Source organism: Gobio gobio, assembly GCF_949357685.1.
Source record: "Gobio gobio genome assembly, chromosome: 15".
NCBI classification, from domain to species: domain Eukaryota; kingdom Metazoa; phylum Chordata; class Actinopteri; order Cypriniformes; family Gobionidae; genus Gobio; species Gobio gobio.
In genome coordinates this window covers 48,426,916-48,443,978 of record NC_137108.1, presented here as the reverse complement: position 1 = coordinate 48,443,978, position 17,063 = coordinate 48,426,916, and the positions used below count along the sequence as shown (strand labels likewise).

At 38.9% G+C, this 17,063-nt stretch overlaps 1 protein-coding gene across 1 annotated transcript in view; it reads right to left on the bottom strand.

Annotated features, from left to right (window-relative positions):
- ago1 (argonaute RISC component 1) overlaps positions 1–17,063 on the bottom strand; it is a 74,659-nt gene that overhangs the window by 1,690 nt on the left and 55,906 nt on the right. Inside the window, exons 14-18 of the mRNA XM_079837606.1 lie at positions 15,909–15,999; positions 7,821–8,015; positions 7,527–7,661; positions 5,237–5,338; positions 4,949–5,148 (exon numbers count right to left, since the gene is read on the bottom strand). Coding sequence (XP_079693732.1) covers positions 4,949–5,148; positions 5,237–5,338; positions 7,527–7,661; positions 7,821–8,015; positions 15,909–15,999 — 723 coding nt within the window. The remainder of the gene's footprint in view (positions 1–4,948; positions 5,149–5,236; positions 5,339–7,526; positions 7,662–7,820; positions 8,016–15,908; positions 16,000–17,063) is intronic.

Below are 17,063 nucleotides of genomic sequence, written 5' to 3'. Positions count from 1 at the left end.
CCTGGTGCACTATTGGAGGGTTTGACCCGATGACGGATAGAGAAGCGATGAATGTCGCAAAAGAAGCTGTTGCCCGTTGATCACGCCTCGCAGTGCTCTGATTGGTTGAAGGACTATCCAATTGCGTACACAGTCATTTGAATTATGCTCGTTGATCACACCTCTTGTGCAGTAGAAAATACAGAGCACATTCCCCAGACCAATGTTCAATCCTAAATTGAGCTTGGTCAGGTGATAGCCAGACAAACTGTAAACTGTATTGTTATGTATTAGGCTAATTGTTATATTACAATGCTAGCTTACTTTGTTGTAAACAGTGTTGGGGGTAACGCATTACAAGTAACTTGTGTTACGTAATAATATTACTTTGTCCAAATAACTAGTAGGGTAACACATTACTTTTCAAATTTACAACAAAATATACGAGTTACTTTTTCACATTAATTTGACTGACAGCTCTGCTGCCCCCATGTTGAGAAAAATCAGTGCAGAGGTGTTGTGTGTAAACATGAGGGTTATTGTAGTTCTAGACTAAATGTGAGCATTTATTTATCTCACTTGCACAATAAAGATTCTGTACTCCTCAAAATGAATAAAATCAGTCAAATGCAAAATCAGAGTACTATGCAAACCTCCAATAATTAAATGTTAAAACAACAATTTTTATGCATAATCTACCTTTATATTTAATTTACCAATGTCTTGCTGCTGACCTTTGATGATGAAAATTACTAGATTTTTTGTTTTTATTGGTAAAACTTTTTTCTCCAGCGTCCTATTCTAGCATTATCCAGAATGGCAGCAGAGCTGCGCCCTCTACTGTTCACGTGTGAATTTGCATTTTTACCTCAGCCTGGGGCTTATTATTTCAATTTTGGTATGAAGAGGTCTTTACCGTTGCACAAAAATATAACTTTTTTGTTATAAAAAAAAATAAAAAAACAAGCCCAGCCAGGTGAGAAAAAGTAACGCAAAAGTAACGTAACGCATTACTTTTCTTAAAAAGTAACTAAGTAACTCAATTAGTTACTTTTTAAGGGAGTAACGCAATATTGTTACGCAATATTGATTCCGCAATGCATTACTTTTCAAAGTAACTTTCCCCAACACTGGTTGTAAATAACAAAGCCTGATAGTGTCACTGCTAATACCTATTATATTCAACTACAGACGTTGCATCCATTGATTCCGCCATGTTTCTCACTGACACGCCCCCAACTCGGACAGATCGGGGCTTAGAGAAAATCCAGAACTTCCCACTGGCATTTACAACTTCGTGGTGGCGTTCATGTGCATTCAACTCGTAAATACGATCTTTACGACATTACTTGAACGCACTATTAAACTGTATAAAAAATTTTTTTTGTTGCTACTTTTGTGCTTTGCATTTACTTGTACTTTTCAATACTTAAGTACGTTTAATATGAAAAAAATACTTTTCGTACAATAAATATCACATTCTTTAAAACTTTTACTCAAGTAATATTCTAAACAGTGATTTTAACTTTTACCAAAGTCATTTTCTGGTAGATATCTATCATTTTACTCAAGTGTAGCTTGAGTATTGTATCCACCACTGTTGTTACTTTCTCGACAGTGCGAGCATTTCACCCGCATTTGCGACTAAAAATAGATGTGTGTGTGAACTGCAAAATGTAGATTAGAGCATGTGTGCGGAAAAAAAAAATCGAAGTGGATCAGTTTTCTTAAATGTAAGATCATAAAAAGTCTTCAATACCTTAAATGGTATAACAAATGTCTTAATGATCGTCTTACATTTTGGGGATGGAAAAACATAAAATCGCGATTCTGCCTGATGTTATTATTAAACTTCAAAAGGCTATTATTTCATTAAAGGTGCACTATGTAACTTTTCTGTCCACTAGAGGTCACCTATTCAAAACAAAAAGGCCATGTGGTCTTCACCTCACAGGTGGGAAAGATTCGGGATAGGACTCGGGCAGAAATCATGTTGATGGATGTAATTATTAATGTTACTTTAGTCTGAAGCAGAGCTGGGCCGAGTGTTGTGGAGCTGAGGAACCGCTGGAGCGATTGTTAATAAGATGAACGAAACACACGCATTGCGGGACTTTTATTATGACAAAGTCGCCGGAGCATGAGGTAACACAGCTCTGTTGATCATATTAGACACATCTGAGTGTGTTGATGATGTTATGACGTTACTCTGTGCGTTCTCTCAGCGGCTGCTATGACACTTGTTCACACTGCAGTGAGAGTAAAGCGTTTCTGCAGAATAAAACCGGAAACCGAGAGGGAACGCAGATATGATGTCATCGACAGGCGACGCCCTCACACTTCCCGGTTCCTCGGGTAAAATAGCAATTTCTCACGATTTACAAATAGTTGGAAACATTTGGGATATTGTAAGTACTCAACTGAACTAAATATATAACACTGGCCTAGTGGTTTTTGGATATTTTACTGAAAAAATGTTACATAGTGCACCTTTAAATAAATGTGAGCAATTCAAATCCTGAAGGTGGCGCTGTTGTGCATTTGACAGGCTCCCGCAATCAATGAATAGCGCACATTTATGCCAAGCGGTGTGTTTTGGGCTTGTTTATTACATATATTAGTCAAGCAGTGTGTCCAATTTCCAATTTTACACAAACTGTATGTCCCAATACAGGAAGAAAAGACTAAGAATATTATTTGATGCGTATTATTAAATAAATAGATTTTACTAGTATCAGTGTTATTATAGTTAACAAAAACTAAAACCATTAAAAAAATTATTTACTTGAAATAAATAAATGTTAACTGATATAAAATAAAATATAACTTATTTGGAAAAATGTCAACGTAATTATATATATATATATATATGTGACCCCGTCTGTGAAACCCCGGCTAAAGTCGCCTAATCTAATTAGGAGATATAGAGCGTCAAAGTAGTCATAGCCACAAAAATGACCAAAACATTTATTGCTGTAAATGATAGATTATACCAAGGGCTTTGAGATGCAATACTCAATTTTTCATTATTATTATTAATACTGAAATTAATGATTTTATTGACGCTACGTTTTATTATTTTGCACCAAAAAATACTGGACGTGGGCTTCTTAAATATTGATTTGAATCGTCTCTTTGTTTACTTTGCACGCAGAAACAACTCCTGATTCTTATATCATTCGGTTCAGAAACTTATTTTTTACAATTACAAAGTGCAAACAGACCATAATATCAATCCGCATGACCAAGGATCAGATCAGTGTCGGGAAAGGCAAGAAAACGGCGACTTAAGCCGGGTTCCGATTTCTGTGTGGATTTCTTTGTGCCATCAACGACATTTCAGGAACAGTTTATTTGTTTCCTAACTCCACCGTCTGCCTATACATCCATCTTATTTTAAAGACATTTAATGGCTGCTAAGTGTCTAAATAGTTTGTTTTTTGGATGCTGATGCGCTGGGTTTATGAATTCGCTCTCTGACAGGGCGGCCGCGGCAAGTGAAGTGCAAGGAACAGAACAGCTGATAGTTTAATTAATAATGATTAATATAGGCCTACTGTTTTTTGTAGGCTAAATAAAGAACCCGTATTATATATTAATATAAAAAAGTTGCGTGTGTCCTTCGGAAGCAAAGCTCTTGCGTCTGATGTTTTGGTTTCGGTTTGTTAACCTACTAATAGAACATGCATGAATGAGAACATAAAGTGCAGGACGTGCTTTATGTAGGCTAAAAGAGTTATTAAGCACAATGAGCCATGAAAAAATCCTAATGAATCATAATCTAATCGAATTGTGAGACAAGTGAAGATTCACAGTTATGACTAACTATCTGCACAAAGTTTGAGACTGACCTGTTAACTTGTTAGGGCATTAGGCCTAGTCCTGGATTTACTCCAAATGTTACACAGTGAGATTTTCTATGGATGTTTTATATATTAATGTATATATATAGGCCTATTAATGACATTTTCTACTGAGATTTCATTTTACTAATAAAGTTATAGCCTACAAATCATTAGAGTGAACTGACTTGGTAAATCAAGCTCTTGTGGTGCCCCCATTCGTTTCAATGTTTCACGCTTTTTGGACATGCACATCATAATAAATAGACTTGTTTTACAAAACTAAGAATTTTCCCATAAATGTGTCCTATATCACTGAAAATGGGAGAATCTTAGCTTTAATGTGGTATATGGCACATTATCAGAATAATAATGGTTAAAATGTTTTACAATTTCAAAAATAAGCTTGATTTTAAAATTGGAATTTCTCAAAATCATGATTTTCTGAGGCCGAAATTCAGCTAAAGATATCAAGGTTATATTTTCACAGAATGTTCTTTACATTATGTAGGATGATTTTATGTATAAAACAGCGAATGACAAAAAAATTACTTTAGCTGGGTTTTCACAGACAGGGTCACATATTATATATATATATATATATTTATATATATAAACCTTTCTTCCCCTTTTTTCCCTCCCTACTTTAGCCTGTGCTACACTGAGCAACGTACACGGTCTCAGTATTTCAGGCACTTGTTGTGCTTACTCGACTCTTCATGACCAATCGCTTCCTGTACTCCCAAGTTGAAAGTTGCTTTGGATATAAGCGCCTGCTAAATGCATAAATGTAAATGTACTGAGTAATATTAACAACATGTACTAGCTACAGAGTTAGGGTAGGATTAGGGTTTGGTTGCATGTCCAGTAATATGCATAATTTACTGTTTTTACTATGCTAAGTACATGTAACATATGTCACTAGGACACTGTAAAATAAAGTGTAACTGCATCTTGTGTAGTTCTGCTTGGAGTTGATTGTTTTATTTGTGATAACGCAATAAAACATGCCGAATTGTGCCGGCATCATTTTTGGCCAGGCTGTCACTTTTGAGGCTCCACCCAAATGAAATGCATTGCTAATGCAGTTTCATGGCATCAAAGCTACAGATGCTGGTCTGTCTCACCTGTCATGTTCCTTGTCCACCAGATGGTAGCGGGCTCGGAAAGCCACCAGCCGGGCGTAGTACGCAGGCGCTGGGATGGACACGGAGCGGGTGCAGCGCACATAGGTGTGGCACAGCTGGTAGGTGAGAATCTGCAGCTCGTCAGCCGTAAAGCGATTGTCGTCCCACAGGACGTAGTAGTGTGAGGGCCGGCTGGTGCCCTAAGACCAGGACAACAGAAGATCAAACCACATTCGCAAGCACACACACACACGGCCATGAACGTCTGCACCAAGTCTGTGCGCTCACCTGAATACCCGCGTGACTGCACAGGTAGAAATCAAACTCGAATGGATGCGTGATGCTGGTGTCAACCGTAGTTCCTGCTGGAATGTTCCCACTCTTCCCGATCTGAGAAAAACCACAGGAATTACAATGAACCATGAATTATGACCATTAACTAAAACTAAAACCATAAAAATAAAATATTTTCATTACTTAGAAATAATTACATTTTGACTAAAATGGCCTTTTCAACCAGTTTAAAAGAAATCAGCTTTTCTGTCAATGTTAAAAATAGTCCTACACTTAGTCTAGTCCAGAGTTTAGTGAGCTGATTTCCTGGAGGAAGACTAGAGCTTCTCCATTAATAGTTGCATGGCGATGCGGATGTGGACGATTCTGCATCGCTGCAGTGATAGACCATAATCGATTATAGCCTACTGACGTTTCTCACGCTAGTGTAAAATGGCGGAGGGAGGCAAAACACAGAAGTGAGTAATAAAAAAATGCACCCAATATTTTAACTTGTGTGTGAGCATGTGCATGCGAGCATGTGTGTGCAGGTTGCATGCATGTGTGTGCGAGGCTGTATGAGTTTGCAAGAGAGTGTGTGTGTGTGCGGGTTGTATTTGATTGTGTGCAAGGCTGCATGCGTGTGCGTGCAAGTGTGTGTGTGAGGCTTCATGAGTGTGCATGTGAGTGTGTCCAAAGCTGCATGCATGTGCGTGCAAGTGTGTGTGTGTGAGGCTTCATGAGTGTGCATGCGAGTGTGTGTGTCCAAGGCTGCATGCATGTGCGTGTGAGTGTGTGTGTGCGAGGCTGCATGAGTGTGCATGCGAGTGTGTGTGTCCAAGGCTGCATGCATGTGTGTGCAAGTGTGTGTGAGGCTTCATGAGTGTGCATGCGAGTGTGTGTGTCCAAGGCTGCATGCATGTGCGTGTGAGTGTGTGTGTGCAAGTGTGTGTGTGTGAGGCTGCATGAGTGTGCATGCGAGTGTGTGTGTCCAAGGCTGCGTGCATGTGCGTGTGAGTGTGTGTGTGCAAGTGTGTGTGTGCGAGGCTGCATGCATGTGTGAGTGTGTGCAAGGCTTCATGCGTGTGTGAGTGTGTGTGTGAAAGGCTGCATGCATGTGCATCCAGGTTGCATGCATGTGTGTGTGAATGTGTGTGCGAGGCTGTATGTATGTTTGTGCGAGGTTGTATGCGTGTGTATGTGAGTGTGTTTATGCGAGTGTGTGTGAGGCTTCATGTATGTGTGCGAGGCTGCATGCATGTGCGAGTAAGTGTGTGCAGGTTGCATGCATGTGCGTGCGAGTGTGTGTGCGAGGCTGTATGCGTGTGCGTGTGAGTGTGTGTGAGTGCGCGAGGCTGCATGCATGTGCGAGTGAGTGTGTGCAAGCTGTGCAACTGCCTCTGGAATGTCAACCTTAAAATGCAGTTGTGCGCGCGTGCGAGTGTGTGTGCGAGGCTGTATGCGTGCGAGTGTGTGTGCAAGGTTTTATGTGTGTGCGTGCGAGTGTGTGGGCGCGTTTGTGTGAGGCTTCATGCGTGTGCGTGCGAGTGTGCGAGGCTGTATGCGTGTGAGTGTGTGTATGTGTGAGGTTGTATGCGGGTGCGTGCGAGTGTGTGTGCGAGGCTGTATGCATGCGAGTGTGTGTATGTGTGAGGTTGTATGCGGGTGCGTGCGAGTGTGTGTGCGAGGCTGTATGCGTGCGAGTGTGTGTATGTGTGCAAGGTTTTATGTGTGTGAGGCTTCATGCGTGTGCGTGCGAGTGTGCGAGGCTGTATGCATGTGCGTGCGAGTGTGTGAGGTTGTATGCGGGTGCGTGCGAGTGTGTGTGTATGCGTGTGTGTGTGCGAGGCTTCATGCGTGTGTGTGCGTGTGAGGCTGCATACGTGTGCATGCGAGTGTGTGTATGCGAGTGTGTGTGTGGCTTTATGTGTGTGTACGAGGCTGCATGCATGTGTGCGAGTGTGTGTGCGAGGCTGTATGCGTGCGAGTGTGTGTATGTGCAAGGTTTTATGTGTGTGCGTGCGAGTGAGTGGGCGCATTTGTGTGAGGTTTCATGCGTGTGCGCGCGAGTGTGCGAGGCTGTATCCGTGTGCGTGCGAGTGTGTGTATGTGTGAGGTTGTATGCATGTGTGTGAGCGAGGTTGTATGTGACTGTGTGTGTATGCGAGTGTGTGTGAGGCTTCATGCGTGTGCGTGTGAGTGTGTGTGTGTGCACGAGGCTGCATGCATGTGCGAGTGAGTGTGTGCAAGCTGTGCAACTGCCTCTGGAGTGTCAACCTTAAAATGCAGTTTTTGAGAAACTCACTCGTTCAGATTTATCAGCGCAGAAGAGGCGGGTGTGGTGGCGTTTTTGCACTACTATGTATGTGATTCCCGGCTGGTAGTCCTTCTCCAGCTTGATGCAGGCGTCTCTGATGGCCAACAGCTCATAGTGCAGGATCTACACAAGACAAATCATCATGAGACTGCAGCATGGACGTGCATTCAACTGACCAAAAGTGACAGTAAAGAACTGGTTAAAATGCCACAAAAGATTTCCATTTCAAATAAACACTGTTCTTTTGATCTGTAGTGCATTTGATTGTGGTACTTCACTTACTTGTGGTAACTGTCCTTCTGGAACGCCGTCCCTGTAGAAGATGATTCTGGTGGGTTTGAAGCGGGTTGACTTGTAGAACTGGATGAGTAATTCTCGCACCATGTAGGAGAGGTCTTCAATAATCTCCTGCCTGGGTCGCTGTACTCGTACTGTAGCGCAGTACCTGCTGGGATGAGCGTCCATACTGCCCACCACCTGCCCAGATCAGACATGTCAGAAGATAATATGTCAGAGGAACTTACTGAACATCCCAAACAATGCTGTGTGCTGGGCTAAATGCACTCGTTGTATGTGCGTAGCTTCACATGATGGTATTTTGACCAGCCGAGAACTCAAGAAGAGCTTATAAAATGTGTAACGGAGTCAAAACAGCGTCAGGAATCCCTCTATCACACCCCAAACCTTAAAGGGATAGTTGACCCAAAAATTTTAATTCTGTCATTAATTCCTGTCATGAGAATCATTTTGGTGCGCAAAATACAAACAAAATAACTTTAAACTTTAAATTTAAAGCAGATGTGTTACGTGACCACATTAATTACACTTTCTTAAGGGTCAAGATCAAGTTCTCTGCATCAAGCCATCCCATAATAGCCGTCATCACTCAAATTAATGCACGGCTCAGAGTAACTGTACAGCATGTGTGTAAACCTCCAATAATATTATACAGTAATTATTCCATCACAAATAAACAAAGTGTCTGTGTCTATAGTATTATACACAACATAATATTATTTTCATGGTAATTTATTATTTTTCATTTATATATTATTATTATTGCTCCAGTTCCAGTAAGGAACTCCTGTAATAAAGTAGCAGTGGTTGGGACAGATTTTAAGTATCAACACCGCTTAAAAAGTTGCAATCTAATCCAGTTTACATGAAATAATCCGCTCCCGAGCCGGTTTAAGCTTCCGGACCTGTTGCTATGACAGCAAGTCCAGGATGAACATCGAAGAACCAAACAATCCAAGATCACGCCAAATCATCAACAATGAAATCCAGCGGACTGAGTTAGCGACGTATGAAGAACGGACCCCTGGTGCACTATCGTTCAAAAGTTTGGGGTCTGTAAGAATTGTTTATGTTTTTAAAAGAAGTCTCTTCTGCTCACCAAGGCTGCATTAATTTAATACAGTCAAATTCTGAAATATTATTAACATGTAAATCAGCTGTTTTCTATATGAATATATAGTAAAATATAATTTATTTCTATGATCAAAGCTGAATTTATCATCATAACGCCAGTCTTCAGTGTCACATGATCCTTCAGAAATCACTCTAATATGATGATTTGATTCTTAAAGGATTAGTTCACTTTTAAATAAACTTTTGCTGATATTTTACTCACCCCCATGTCATCCAAGATGTCCATGTCTTTCTTTCTGCAGTCAAAAAGAAATTAAGGTTTTGGATGAAAAAGTCCAGGGTTTTTCTCCATATAATGGACTTCAATGGGCTCCAAACGGTTCAAGGTCCAAATGACAGTTTCAGTGCAGCTTCAAAGGGCTTTAAACGACACCAGACGATGAATAAGGGTCTTATCTAGCGAAACGATCAGTTTCTGCGAGAAACCGAGCAGTATTTATGCTATTTTTTTACCTCTTTTCAGACGAACGTGATCATCTCTGAGCTCCGCCATAACTTCTGCTAAGTGAGGTCAAAATACGAGCGTGGTCATAGATGTATACGTAGATGCCTCATTAGCGCCTGCACGGATCATTAGAATGAGGCATCTACGATCGATATATCTATGACCACGATCGTATTTGACCTCACTTGGCGGAAGTTATGGCTGAGCTCAGAGATGATCACGTTCGTCTGAAAAGAGGTAAAATAATAGCATAAATACTGCTTGGTTTCTTGCAGAAACTGATCGTTTCGCTAGATAAGACCCTTATTCATCGTCTGGTATTGTTTAAAGCCCTTTGAAGCTGCACTGAAACTGTCATTTGGACCTTGAACCGTTTGGAGCCCATTAAAGTCCATCATATGGAGAAAAACCCTAGAACGTTTTCATCCAAAACCTTAATTTCTTTTCGACTGCAGAAAGAAAGACATGGACATCTTAGATGACATGGGGGTGAGAAAATTGTCAGCAAAAGTTTATTTAAAAGTGAACTAATCCTTTAAGTAACATTTATGATTATCATCATCAATGTTATAAATTGTGTAATATTTATGTGGAAGTTTTTCCAGGATTCTTTGATGAATAGAAAAAAAGAAAGAAATGAATACTTTTATAACAGCAAAGATACATTAATATTAAAATGATTAGAAGGAACAGTAAAGACTTTTATAAAATATTAAAATTTATTTAAAACTTAAAAATTTTAATATTTTATAAAAGTCTTCACTGTTCCTTCTAATCATTTTTAATTGGAATGTAACTTTGCTGTTATAAAAGTATTCATTTCTTTCTTTTTTTTAAATCTTACTGAGCCAAAACGTTTGAATGCTAGTGTATGTATTAGATAGAAAACTACATTTCAATAGTTGCACAAACATTTCCGAATGTGCGAAAAAAAAAAAAAGCGAAACGGTTGACAATGCAAATGTTTCTAGGCTGTTTCTGTCTAGTAAGCAACCGCCTGACATAAAGTGCTAAAAAAACGAGAGAAAAAAAAATCTAAACAAAGTGAAACTGCATACACCAGAGCAGTGCATGTCAGCAACACTGAAAAAAAAAATGCAAATAATGCAAAACAGACGTGAGTGTCTGCAGACGGCCTGCGGAGAAGTCACAGAAATCTGCCGCCCACCGTTGCAGAAAAGCAGAATTGGTTGTCGTCAGCAGTTTACCTCATGTTCCCTACACTCCCTCCACACCATCGAGGAGCCTCTGTAAACCTTATCCTGTCTGTGTGACTCAGCCCTTTGTCACCATCGCTTGGCAACCGGCAAAAGAGTACACACTTACAAGTGGTTGCATGCGCAGGGCGGGAGGTGACATCATTTCCTCCGCATCTGTGAGTCACCGGCGAGCCATTTTCCCTTTTCAAAGCTCCCATCCTGTCCTGCCCTCCTCCGGTATATCCTCCCTTTCACTCCCGCCTGTGTTCTGAGGCTTCAGCGCCGTTAAGTACGGCAAACTGGGCGGCTCTCAGCCACAATGAGCAGCAGGGCGATAATTATAGCCTTCCATATAAGACTAAAATTAAGTGCCTTTCAGCTCAGCTTCAGCTACATTTATATAACTTCATTATGTCCCAGATCAATAATAGCTCCTCTTGTCCTGTCAATTCAGGCTTTGTTTATCTCCATTAAAATGAAATATTCGTGGATAAAATCGTTGCTGGATAGAATAATCTGGCTTAAAGAGGACCTGTTATGCCCTATATCAAAGTCTTGATTGTGTTTGGGCTCTACTAGAATAGATTTTCCTGCTTGAATGTTGATTATTTCCTCATATTCTCCATTGTTGCGGCTCCTCTCTTCCCAGTCTGTCAGTAACGCTCTGTTTAGTTCCTGTCTCTATGAAGCCCCTCCTTCTGAAAAGCACACTGTGCTCTGATTGGTCGGCGTGAGCAGTTTGTTGTGATTGGTCAAGCGCTTTCAGAGTGTTTGGGAAATGTCCCGCCCCTTATCATAACCGGCAGTTTCAACACACTACTAACTAACTCAACCAGGCCACGCCCCTTTATTCTGCGTATGAATTATTTAAATGAGGAATATTGTGATGTGTTGGTTCCCGGAAGAAAACTCAAGACTATAATGGAGGCGTTGCAGGAGTTCGGAAACACTGACACTGATGTAGAGAAGAACTAAACAGTGTGACGCTGCATTCACACGGGGTTAACGCTTCTCATTTACTTTGAATGGGGGAAGTCATGCGTTGCCGAACTGAATTGTGGGTTCTGCCGCTTGCAATGCGGTAGAAGTTGAATTTCTCAACTTTTCAAGCGCCAATGCAGGCGTCATCCAATCAGATCGCCCTATGCAAATACCCTAGAGCCGACGCTAGCCAATTCACCCTTCGCCACAAGTTTGATTGACAGGCTATCTGACCAATCACATCGCCAAATCTGCCGTTTTGTCCGACAAAGCAGTCAGGAGAGTTAGTAGATTAACGTCGGTGGATATGAACTTGAAAAACGGTGTGCACTGACCATAGACTGTACAAAAATATGGACGTAGTGTCCGTGACGTCACCCATAGGATTCTGGGTAGGGTTGCACCAGTCGTTAGCAAGTTCTTTCTTAAATTGGAACGTAAAGTCCACACTAGAGGCTTAGTAACTACTAGATAGTTTGTAACTAACTCTATACTTATTTCGGTTGCACCATTTGTACTTAAGGTAGAACGTAACTAGTAGGTCGTAAGCTCTCCGTAAAGTAATGCGTAGTCGCATAATATGACGTTTACCCTCAATGATCCAATAGGAGCCTTCAAATACGTGAGCAAAAGTTGTGTTAAAATACCGTGAATTTCAGTGTCCTTCATTATTAAAACTTCTTTTGCCTCACGTAACCAACGGTAACAGTTTCCATTAAATAAATATACTTAATCATGAATAACATAAGTGCTTTTATATATAAATAACATTCAGAAGCATTCAGTATATGAAACGACATTAACAAGGATCAATAAATAAATACTGAAACAAAAAAAAACATAAGAAATTACAGTTATTGATTATGACTGATTTTATTTGACATCATGACATTCACAACACGGACCGATGGGACAGATTGACGCAGCGGCGCAGTTTTGGATGGTTTCGTGTTGAAGAGCTGCAAATAAAGTAATCTATTCACATAATGTTTTCTCTCTTAAAATGTAAGCGAGTGTAAATGTCAGCATTATCATATATGTGTAAAAAATTAAAGTCTGTCATGTAAAACAAGAGCTTATGCAGTTCAGTCAGTCTGCTTTATTATTTCAGCCATTACTCCTGATCGGAGGCTTCCGTAAATATTTCGTTTATACGTAGAGTTACGCTTCAACTAAGTTTAATGGTGCAACGCAAAAATATTCAGTAGTGCGTAAGTTGTAACTTAGTGCCCATTTACGTCAAAACTAGGCTAAGTTACGCACAACTGGTGCGACCGGCCCCTGAAGAGCAGTTTTGAAGCGTAAAGTAGGGACGAGCTGGCCGTCGCCATCTTGTCAGTGCGTCAATCCCGGATAACAGAAAATGGGCGAAGAGGCGGGACGTGGGCGGAGCTGAGGTGACGCGATGACTAACAGACAGCAGATAAATAGCTATCCACCTGTCACTCAAAGTGGCCACGCCCTTAATTATGCAGAATTTTAAGGCTTTATATAATGTAAACGAATAAGTTATCAAAAAAATTCACCCCCCTCACAGTCGTCATGAAGGGCAAAATTAGCCGTATAGACCAAAACCACAATGTGTCCCAGACTGTAAACATGTGTTCTTCTGCTGTAAAGTTGGGCATTTTAACATGAGCTCAATGAGATTCTGCTCCTTCTGGAGTCTGTCTCTAGTGGCCAGTCGAGGAATTGCAGTTTAAGTCACTTCCGTATTGGCTACAAGAGAAACTGCGGGAGGTTGCCGCTTGGTACTGACGTCTTTCTGTGGTTGAAACAACATTTCTTTTAGTGTTCATTCATGTTTATTTGATGCTTATCAATGAACTAGAAGGAAGAGATGATGGGTTCACGAGCAGCTTTAACTGAGGCGCTACAGCCATCACCACACATTAAGAGCCACAAAACGCTATTTATTGTTTACATTTCTTAAAAAATGGCAAAATTTTAAAGTTGAGACTGTTTCATATCAAAAGTAACTTGCTCTGTCCTGTCTGTCGGTGTGTTGTCAGTGTCCTCTTTGCTCCGAGATGTATTTTCTCTACGTGAGAACGTGTGTGTGTGGTGTGTCGGACATAGCAACAGTAACTAAAGGGGGCGGGTCTTTGCGAACGGTCAATTGCGTTCATTTAAAACCCTGGTGAATGAAGAACGATCAAAATGAAGGAAAAACTGATACCCGGTTCTGTAAGACCAATCTTTGTATACATACCAGGACACAAACCGGAGAGACCAGGGGCCAATGCCATGAAGCCGGTTTAGCTGGATAGCCAGATATGTTTAAGCTTAGTTTGTGCCAATCCTGGGTTTTAGGTACCATTAAAGTGGTCTGGCTTTTAGCAGTGTCATCTCCATAGTAACTTACGCTCCAAGGCTAACCTACTCCAAGGCAGGTTATGTTCTGGATAAGAGAGCTGTGAGCAAAGTGACACATATCTGATGCAATAAAGCCACTTCCCCTGTTTCTACTTCAAATTAAAGGTCACTACATAGCAAATGGTTTTTAAAGACTAAAGCGTCTGGCTTTTAACAATGCTTATTTATAATAATAATTTTGAATGACTTAGATATAATTTATGTAATTATTATACCCTAAATCAATTACACATTTATCGTTTTAGTTAATTATATTAAAATTAATATAAATAGCCTATATAAAGGTCATACAAATAAGCTTTAAAATCAATAAATAAAGCTATAAAAATTAACTTCATAACTTTTGTATTGACGTACTGAATATTTTGTATTCTTTTATAGACAGCTTTTTTCTTCTTTCTGTGTAAATTTGTTTAAATTCTTAATATTTTTCAATCATGTAATATTCTGCAGAAGAGAGAAGTGAATCTCAGTTGATCCACAGCCTGTGATTGGCTGTTCACTACTGATGTCACAGCTAAACTCCTAAACTCAGGATCAAAGCCTGAGTTGACAGAGAAAGCTGATGATCAGCATCCTGGGACCAACAGAGCCTGAATAGATTGGTTTGGTTTTGTCAACTCGGAACTAATCCTGTAACCCTGAGTTTGTTAAAGGGTTAGTTCACCCAAAAAATGTTATTCTGTCATTAATTCCTTACCCTCATGTCGTTGGACACCCGTCAGACCTCCGTTCATCTTCGGAACAGAAATGAAGATATTTTAGTTGAAATCTGATGGCTCTGAAAGGCCTCCATTGGCACAATGCACGGTTCACTCTCAAGACCCTTAAAAGGCACTAAAGACGTCGTTACAAAGTCCATCTCACTACAGTGGTTCTAAAATAACTTTATGAATCGGCGACAATAGTTTTTGTGCGCAAAAAAACCCCTAAATAACGACTTATATAGTGATGACGATTTCAAAACACGCCATCATGAAGCTTCGAAGCGTTATGAATCAGTGAGTCGATTCAGCAGTTTGAATCGCCAAATTTCAGCAGTTTGGCGGTTTGACACGCGATCGAATCATCATTCGGCTCACTGATTCATAACGCTTCGAAGCTTCATGAGGCCGTGTTTTGAAATCGTCATCACTATGTAAGTCGTTATTTAGGGTTTTTTTGCGCACAAAAACTATTATCGCCGATTCATAAAGTTATTTTAGAACCACTGTAGTGAGATGGACTTTGTAACGACGTCTTTAGTAGCTTTTGAGGGTCTTGAGAGTGTAAAGTGCATTGTGCCAATGGAGGCCTTTCAGAGCCATCAGATTTCAACTAAAATATCTTCATTTCTGTTCCGAAGATGAACGGAGGTCTTATGGGTGTCGAACGACATGAGGGTAAGTCATTAATGACAGAATTTTCATTTTTGGGTGAACTAACCCTTTAAACTTCCATCATGGTACAGGCCCCAGGCCTGGAAGGAGGTGGCAGAGACGGTTGGTGGATCTGGTATATATCTTGTATTGAGTCTGTGTGCTCTGTTTATCATTGAATGACAGGCAACCAAATCTGCATCCATTTCGTCTCTCAGACTAGCTGTCAAAAGGCGCCTTTTTTGTGTTGTGTTGTGGTCCATGCGGCAAGTAATGTGATTGGCTGTTGTCACTATGACGGTCGCATCAGCACCGAGCTTCAGCCAGGCCCTCCGTCAAGCGTTAACACTGACGCCCCGTGTGAACGCAGCGTGACAGACAGTTGCACAGTTTAAATGTTTATTCATGTGAAGTCAGCTGATTTTAGCTTAAACAGCTTCTCAGAACTACTTGGGTTTAAAATCTCATTTTGAAGAGCAGAAGAGAATTGATAAGAACAGTGTTGAAGTGTGTGTGTGTGTGTGTGTGTGTGTGTGTGTGTGTGTGTGTGTGTGTGTGTGTGTGTGTGTGACATGCTCACAGCAGTAATAGACGGCTTCTTCCCGTCACCAGCCGGCGGGTGTGTAACATCTGCCCCGAGGAAGATCACTGGCTGCTGGAACACTGCAGACCTGTGCAAAGGAGAAAGAAAGTGTTGATTGACGCTGCACGGTTTGGGGAAAAATGTTTCTGATAAAATGTGATGTAAAAAAAATCTAGGTTTGCTGTGTTTGGATGTATGGCTGCGCAATTTGGCCCAAATTTTGTGATTATATATAAATATGGCTATAAAACATTATTTTTAATAAATAAAAAATACTAAATAAAAACAAAATAGTACAATAGTATTATTTCTTATTTAGTTTTTTTGTATTTTTTTATATTTATTATTATTAATAATAATAAAAAATAATAAAATATACTAAATACTAAATAAAAACAAAATATTACAATAGTCATATTTCTTGGTTTGTTTTATTTAGTAGTTATTAATATTGTATTTATTATTAATAATAATAATAAATATAATATAAAAATATTAAACAAATAAAATTACAAAAGTAATAGTTCTCTTGTTTTTATTTAGTATTTTTATATATTTATTATTACTAATAATAATAATTATAACAATAATAATAAATAAAATATATAAATACTAATTTTTTTTTTACAATAGTTATATTTCTTGGTTTGTTTTATTTATTTGTTATTAATATTTTATCTATTATTATTATTAATAATAATAATAATATAATACTACATAAATAAAATATAAAAATAATAAATTAAAGCTAAATATTACAATTTTACTTGGTTTGTTTTATTTAGTATATATTTTATTTATTATTATTAAAATCATAAATATAATATAAAAATATTACAAAAGTAATAGTTCTCTTGTTTTTATTTACTATTTTTATATTTTATTTATTTATTTATTATTATTATTACTATTATTCTAATTAAAGATAAATAATAATAATAACAATAATAAAGAAATACAATATAAAAAGATGAAAAAACTAAATATTACAAAATTAATAGTTATTTTGTTTTTACTTAGTATTTTTATATTTTATTTAGTATTACTACTACTAATAATAATTATAACAATAATATTTAAATAAAATATAAAAATAGTAAATGAAAACAAAATATTGCTATTAATGTAAAATAAAAAGTGAGAATTTAAAAC